The sequence below is a fragment of the Coloeus monedula genome (assembly GCF_965178545.1).
Source record: "Coloeus monedula genome assembly, chromosome: 8".
NCBI classification, from domain to species: domain Eukaryota; kingdom Metazoa; phylum Chordata; class Aves; order Passeriformes; family Corvidae; genus Coloeus; species Coloeus monedula.
Window position 1 is genome coordinate 20,355,920 of NC_138788.1, and position 8,526 is coordinate 20,364,445.

General features: G+C 37.6%; 1 protein-coding gene across 1 annotated transcript; it reads right to left on the bottom strand.

Moving 5' to 3' along the window:
• Nucleotides 1-2,053: 2,053 nt before the first annotated feature.
• On the bottom strand, nt 2,054-4,979 carry GDF2 (growth differentiation factor 2; the record flags this gene model as incomplete). Its single annotated transcript, XM_082285694.1, has 2 exons — nt 2,054-2,997; nt 4,640-4,979. The coding sequence occupies 2 exons, from the start codon at nt 4,977-4,979 to the stop codon at nt 2,054-2,056; spliced, it is 1,284 nt and encodes a 427-aa protein (XP_082141820.1).
• Nucleotides 4,980-8,526: the final 3,547 nt, after the last annotated feature.

The following is an 8,526-nucleotide window of genomic DNA, read 5'->3' on the forward strand; positions in this document are numbered from 1 at the left end:
ATTCAGTGAAGCCAAAATATAACTGGGACCTTATGTTCCAGATGGGATCACTGGAGGGGACTTTGCTACAATTACATTGACACGAGGGTGAATAAGTCTTCTAATGTGATCACACCAAGTGCACGTTTGGTCATTTCTGATACTTGATTAAGAGAAGTTTTGCAAAATGTCAGGAGCTTAGGAGACAGGAACAAAATAGGGAGAGAATACAGGGGGCTCTGGCAGGAGGAAGATGTAATGATAACTGTAAGGTGACAGAAGCTAGTGGGGAGTGGTAAAATGATTACCGCCGTGGCAAGCTTGAGAGGTTAATGGCATGCAGCTAGGGAAGTATGGAGTTTGCATGGACCCAGATCTCAGATCTGATCCAACTGCAGACCAGTTCTAAAGAAAAAGGCTATAAATCAGTTCAAGAATTCTAGTGAATCGTGCTTTGTGCTCATGGTTTGTGATCTAACCAGCAGTTCTTGATGGAATTACAACTGCTCTGCTCACACTCACCTGCTCTTTGCTCTGTATTAGGTTAACAATAGTAAATAAACTGTGTATTGGATTTCAAGCTGACCTGCTCATGCCGAATGAATTCGTCTTGCCCACAGGCTGTCCTAATTCAAAACATATGTATCGATTTAAATTCTGTTCCTTCCATACATTAAGGTACTGTTTAGGTTTTTGCCTCATCGTTGTTCTTCAACACTTTGAATTGATGTGTAGTTTGTTGTGGATTTGGTTCAAAAGAGTTCTTAGGTAGATGTGTGTGTGTGTGTGTGGGAGGTGGTGAAGGAGTAGAAGTGAGATGTACTGCAGTGACGTTGTACAGCACTTACACCTGTCACCTGCAACCAATGGAAGGCAGTTTGTCCTTTTACAGGCAAAACCTTCATTAGCATCAAAGGAAGTTTACTTTAATTTCAGGAAAGATGGGGTCCTTGTTTAGTGAAAATACAACTGAAGTCAGAAGAATGACAGCATGATAGTATATTTCTCATACAGCAGAATAGAACACAGATAGAAGTTTTCCATTTTTCCCAGGCTTCTAAGGGGTGAGAGAATTTCGTATGTAAAACAGTTTCTCCTAAGAAGAAATAATAAAAAAAAAAAAAAACAGAACCTCATAGCAGACCTTGAACAACAAATGTATGCTTCTAAATAAGCAGCCTGGGTTTTTCAGTGCTGAGCTCTTTCAACCCCCACTGCTCTTAGGATACAGCTTCTAAGGCTGGACATCATTTGACTGCATGTTCTTGCAAAGAAATACTAAGAATATGCAGTAGGTCAAAGTGGCTCCTTATCTTTGTGCGGCGATAAGAGCTGCTGTTCCTCCTAGGAAACAGTGTCTTAGAAGCGGAAGGCTGCACTTCTTATCATTCAAGTATGTGCCATAAAGGGGTAAAAATAGGGACGTTGAGGATAAGAAAGCTGAAACTAAGGCACCTGCTACCCACAGAAGGAAACTTGGGAATGAAATAAGTGAGAGTCTCTTCTGTTTTGAATACTGCAAATCTTCACTTACAGGAACAAATCATTTCCCTGTAAAAGCCTCTGAGATTACTGATATGAGAAAAGGCTTCCTGAATTTAGATTCCTGACTTTATCATGCAGACAACATTCCATTTACTGAGTTTTACAGAAGTTGAAAATGTCAGAGTTGACTGGGAGAATTAGATTTCAAGAGCTGTTAAACATTTGCAGGACATCCTAAACCCCCATTGAAAATCCTCTAGTTTGTGACCTAAATAGAATTGATTAAACAGAAAGTTTGAAATAAGGCATTGACATTGTATCGCTGCCACCAAATAATGCTTATTCATTCAATCTCACAATATTTTAATCCAGTATTCTTTTTGCCATGATATATAATGCAGGCTATTTACAGTGATTGCCATTCTTTAAATGCCAGTTTTCCTTTAAAACAAGCAGCGACAACAACAACCAGCCCCATACCCTGCTCCAAACCTTGTTTGCAGTGGTCTTCATTTGCATCACTATTGTACAGATTTACACAGGACAGGAAAAGGGGATGTTCCTATTCTTAGAGATTCTCCCTTATATACTACCTGCAGCCACATTCTGCCACTTTCATCCCTTCATAATTATATATCAAAGTGGGCACACCAGCATCATCCTTATAAAGAATGGAGATTGAATCCAGTTTGGTTGGAACACAACAGGCCTTGGAGGCTTTTTTGGGGTTTTGGAGATGCACCAGAGTTTGGACAATAGCATGTTTTGTTGGGGTGACGTTATCTGTCAGAGGGAAGAAGCAACCTCCTTTACACTCAAAAGCTTCATAATCTTTTGGTGCAATGATCCAGGAATCCCAGCCAATCTCTTCAAAGTTCACATGGAGGGAAGTTCTCCTGCAGTGGTTGGCTCCAATGCTTCTCTTGCTTCTGGAGGAATGCAGGTGGGATCCAGGGACGGCCTTTTCCTCTCCCTGCTGTTCCTCTTCAGATGAAGTGTTGTTCTTTACTAATTTCTTGAGCACACTTTCTTGTTCATGAACAATCATCTCCCGGAGCTCCACTTTGGTCTCTTTTGTCCCATTGCTGCGGTCATTGGAGAACACTATTAACAGGGGCAGATTTTTAGTGTCAGGAGTAACACTGATATCCAGCTTCCCACAAGTAAAACCACTCAGAGCTTTACTCTTTATAACAATCTCTAGCTTATTTTTAGTCTCCAGCTTGTCTGCCCTGACCCATCTTTTCACAGCACTGGACACTTCGAACATCTTCCAACCACATTCCTGGATATTGTGGGAGACAAGGAAAGATTTGGTACTTTCTGGGTTTTCCCAGTGGCCGTCATCTAGAACATCATAAATTATTACCATGTTGCCTTCCAGCCTAGAGAGAGACCCAACTTCCCTGTGACAGGAGATATAAATTCTCAGTTCCGCTCTGGTGATTTCCTCATATTGTGGAATAGAGATGTTGAAGAACAAAATGTGTTTCTGAAATGGGTTTTCTTCTGGTGAATCTAAAGAAACAACATCTGCAATAGGAAATTAAAATGTGATTACAGTGCTTCTGACTGTCCAAGTAACTTGATTTGTTACTCAGGATATATTTTGGGCATAAAATAAGAGCATGGTGACAAAGCATTAAAAAAAAAAGAAATCCTGTCTTCTGGCCAAGTTTCAAGGGCAGAGAGTGAAAAGAGGAAATGGAAGTCCCTAGTGTTGATTGTATTTTACCATGATTGCATAGCCAGGTGAGTGTGTGGAGGGAAGCCTAAAGAGGCTGCCTAGAACAAACTGTGGATGATGCTGGGCTGTATTAAGTGCATAAGTAAGGCATGTGCAGAGTTTTCAGATTTAGCAATTTGCTAAAGATATTTTTATACAAGGAATTTCTAAAAAGACCAATGATTTCCTACTCTTATAATCATGCATGGGATGAACAGCTCTAATATACATATTTAAGTGTCTTTAAGAACTGTCTGTGCTGAGGCCTTTGTTGTTGTCTTCAGATAAATTTGAAAACCACTTGGACTGGGAGTTCAGGGAAATAGAAAAGTTTTTGAAAGTCCTGAATTGAAGCCTCAGGGTATATCTAAACTGGGACTTGGTGATAAACAGCCTTTCATGCGTAGGTTCCAGACTGTCCCAGCCTGGATTCCCTGAGTTTGTGTGGATTTGTTCATGTTGTCTACAAATCTGTGTGCAGTACCAGCAACTCTGCTTTGGGAGGAGCAGATATTTGGCTGGAAGATCAGATTTGTAGTGTTTAAAAGTCATCCCTGATGTCTATTTAATGCTTAATGTAAACTAACTGCTTTATCGTGACTGGATTTTAGGGCAATTTTAATTTGCTGTTGCTGCCATTTCTTCAGAGCATTTACCCTCTAAAGTAGTCAGAGGGGAGAGTGAGATATGGAAACTAAAATATAGGTCATATTGTTGAGATTTCTTTCTATTTCAGGACTAGGGACATTAATTTGGGAATTTGGAGTTCTCTGTAGTGCTGTTACCTGTGTATGTCTATTATTCATAGAAAAGGAAACTTCATACTCTGTTTCATTTTTATAACAAGGATTGCACTTCTAACTTTTTTACTGCCTGATGGAGCTTTTAAAAGTCTACTTAATGTTACATAGACAGCGATCTTGAATTTTTTCAGTCGATATAAGCATGACTACCCATTTTCATATAAATCTTTGTCTAATCCAGAATTTTGGAGGAGCAGTGCTGTTCCTTGCTTGGATCCAGAGACACATTTCTCAGTTGGTTGCTGTAGTTTTTAAATACGTACAGAGCCCACCAGAAAGAAAAGCTGTCTAGCATCAGTCTCAATTATGGGTGATCAAAAGTTTGCATTCTAACATAGAAACTCAGTTCCAAATGTCTAGGATTGAGAAACATGCTCCATGTAAACTGTTATTTGGTGCATCATCTTAGTTCAAGCATTTGAGAAGAGAATATTGTACAGTGAAAATATCAAAGAAGAAAACTAAAGGTAACTGCATTTTTTAAAGACTGAAAGAAACTATAGAGTAAGAATAAAATCAAAAATTTTAATGTTGCATTTGTGGAAGTTAGGAACTCAGTTTCTTCTGAATTTCAAAAGAATCTGAGTATTTACTATCCATGTACTTCTTTAAAAATTCGAGTCCACATATTTAGGACTTCTCCTACCTTCAGTACTGAAGCTCCTTACAATATTGGATGCAGGGCTGGAGGACTTGTCTGCAGCATATCTGTTGTATAAATCAATCATGAACTGTGGTGGTTCTTCTTTAGTCTTCACTTGTGAGGGGACTCTTGACAAATTCAAACTCCTTAGTAAATCCATCTTCATATTCTCCAGGAAAGATTTAAAGTTGAAATGGGTCTCATCTTCCCTAGGATCATGAAAGCGTGCATCAGACTTTCCCATAGCTGATAGCCTGTCCCAGTCTTCCAAAGGCTTGCCTCTTGTCAAACAAGCAATGATGTTGAAAACAGACAGTGCAGCTAATACTCCAAAACAATGCATTTCTTCTATATTTACTTTCTGGTGGAGAGACAAGAGCACAAGGGTATTTTAGCTGATTACAGTCTTGTTTCAATACAGACAGAGGAAAGAAGATGTAAGGCAAACAACTGGAATGCCCTTTGCAAATCACTTTCTTGTGTTCTTTTTGCAGTCTGTTTCAAACCCCAGCCTCTTGTCAGTTGTCAAGCAGATTGGTTGTACACTTGTCCTTATCAGAGCCATTGATGCCATGCTTCAGCTTCTGTTATCTAGCAAAGCTCTTAGTTAATGAAGATTCTGTAAACATCTGACAAACACATGTGGCTGGTGGGAAGGACATTGTATATTGTAAAGAATCCACATTTCACTTTAGGGTCATCCTTGCTTAATTACATTCTTCTATCATTTCCTTGCCAACACAGAGAGAAGCTTTCTTAGGGACGCAGAAGTTTACACTGTTTCCAGCAAGACTAGAAAATACAGATCTAGAACAAATTCACTCTATTAGCTATTAGCAAATAACATCTCACAAATCTTTTATACAGTCCCTTCACATGCAATCAGAAAATGCCCAATAGTTTGATGGAGACCTGTGATTCTGCAAGACATGATCTCATGACATTACAAACAACCTTAAAACTTCTTTCTGTTTATCAGCCAAGGGCTATTGTTTGTACACAGTGAAATATCTGTTTTGTGTCAAGTTTGCTTCATGTTGTTTGCAGGCTCGTCCATTTTCTGTTTGATTCCTTTGGTGTATGGGAATTTAGCCTTGTTTTTATAGTATCTTATGTAATATATTTCATAAATTCATGATGGTCAAGGCAGTCCAAGAACAACCAGTCATTTTTTTCAGCAACCTCAAAATGAAGACAGAACTAGGCCTTCTAAGGCCACATGGAAAGTAAAAAGTCCTTTTGAAGATACAGAAGATTATCTCTGAAGATATTGTATCCATGAGAAGAACAGGCCAAGGCAAATGAATTTCTCATGATGCAGAAGAAAAAACAGGTTTATTTATCTTAATTAATGTATTATGATTTAATCTAATGATACATAATTGCTTTTTCTGTACTATTAATGCATTGTTTTTTTCTATGAACAATTAAATTCATACAGTAGATGTGCCAGAAAATCTGAAGAGTATTATGAGCTTTTACATTAACAAAACTCTCACTGCAAACATATGGTCTAGATTTTGCCTTTTTTGGCCATTGCTCTTGTTTTTTAGCAGTAGATACAGAGCATTTAAAGTGATCTGAGACTTCTGAAATGCTTGCTTATGTGTCTGTTCAAGATATAACGGGGATCCAAGATCCTGGTTAATTATGTTCCTATGACATAAAGTCAAAAGGATTATTTGGCATTGATCCTGGTCTCCTGCATAGTAAGACTTACATTTTACTCAGGGGCTCTGTGTTTCCTACCTGCATGTAGAGTCCAGTTGCTTGTGTTTGGCTAAACATAACTTCTTAAGTGTCTCCAAACTTTATCTGAACTTGTCAAAGAAACAAAAATTTCTTCAATTTTTGTAGAACTTACTCTAAAAGATTGTCACCTACAGTTAAAAAAACCCTTTGTGCTACATTTATTATTTCATTGTGCCTGACTTTACCTTCTGGACAGGAATTCTTGAACTTTCTGGCTAGTTTAAGGAGTTCCATAGTACTGACATTTTCTCCCTATCAAAGTGGTCGTACAGTGTAATCAAGTTACTTCTCAGTTTGCTTTCTGATAAACAGATTGTTCTTTTTAGTAACAAAAGACATTTTCTCTACCTGTTCTATTTTTTTCTTTTTTGTGTCTCTTTCGGAATTTGAATGTCTTCTTGAAAAGATGAACCTGAGGGCTATATATAGTTTTCTAGTGGCAGTCAACCAGTGCCACATGCAGAAATAAAATACCCTTTCCTTATGTGGTTCACTGCTCCAGTGTGTATCTTCCCAAAGCTTTCATTGGTTGCTATTACATAGCATCATGCTGGATGCTCATACTTCATCACAAATCCATGATAGCCACAACATTTTTGTTAAGAGTTATGACTTTTAAGGGTGCAGTCTTATACTCAGTAGGAGCAGCCTCCATTCCTTGTGTCTAAATACCTGAACTTCTGTATCTGTCTACTTTAAAATTAATTTTAATTACATAAAGTGCAGCTACATCAAGCAATCTATATAAATACCTCTCTCCTCCTGGAAATGCTGTGGAGGTTGCTATATACAGACTCCTAGTTCATACATAAAGGTGTCAAATACTGTCAGCCCAAGTGTCAACTTTGCAGAAACTTTACAATGAACAGTTTAACTCAGTGGAAATTTCTTTTGAAAGCTGTTCTTTGAGGTTTGGCAGTGAGACAATTTTTAATTAATGTGACACACAAATACATTAATATTGTCCAGTGGTTTATTTTAATTATGCAGCCTTGTGCAAGTGAATTGAATCGTCCACAAAAACCTAGGTAGATTGTAGCTGTTGCTGTTACCTCTGGCAATTAAACAGTGGCCTGAAAGAATTAAATTGGATTTGTTTTAGAAAAAAGAGGTTTTAACACTTTGCTGGCTGGTATCAGCTGTTTTCATGTTTTATCTGTCTTTACTCATACCATATTCTTTTAGGATTAGTTAGTGGAATTATCTTTACCCGTGTTTATCAGTAGTAACTTTCTCTAGGAACTCAAACATTGAGCAGAATGGTTAATAGGATGTTCAAAGAAATACAAAGATCTGTTGGAATCAAGATAGTGAGGGTATCAGTGTCCTCTGGCAGCAGCTGACTGCATTTGTGCCATTTCAAATGCAATTTTTTTTTTTTCTAGAGGAAGATTAGACATCCAAATTGCAAAGATCCAGAAAGGAGTAACTTAAACCACTAAAAGTGGTTGAAAGCCTTTTTTTTTTGCATTAAAAAATTGACCAGTACAGCTAAACTCCAAATGAAGTAAGCTTTACTAATAAGAGATGTGTATGACTTGTGTAGTAAGGGTATGTTTTGAGAGAAATGACACTTACAGGTATAATAGATATAATTTTGCCAACAGAACTTTAAATGCAGTCTTAACCTCTTAGAGTTTTGTAGGTGTCCTTACGAGTGTAGCAGTAGCATTTTTTTCTTATGGCCTATAGACCTTAGATTACAGTATGGTATCTCTTCCCTAATAGCTTGCATCAGCACATCTCAGGAGGAATGGTTTTATCCAAGGACTAATTCAAGATATAGCAAATATTCCTTAAGGAGAACAAAATGCTATAGATGAGAATATAAATACACTAAGTTAATATGTCAGGCTGTTCAGAGCTAGTGATAATTAGGAGCAAGACTAGACCTACAGAAAAAGGCAGATTTTCATAGAGAGCAGAAATAACACGGATTTAAGATACGTAGAAAAATGTTATTCTTATGGCTGTTCTGTAGGAATGATGACTTTCTGACAACTTCTAAATTTTTCTTTATACATTAGCATTACTCTGTCAATTGTAGTCGAGCTTCTAATGATTTATAAAAACATAAGATTGTAAATTTTTTAAGGGAGAGCTCTAACAACAACACTATACAAAGGTCTTCCCCAATA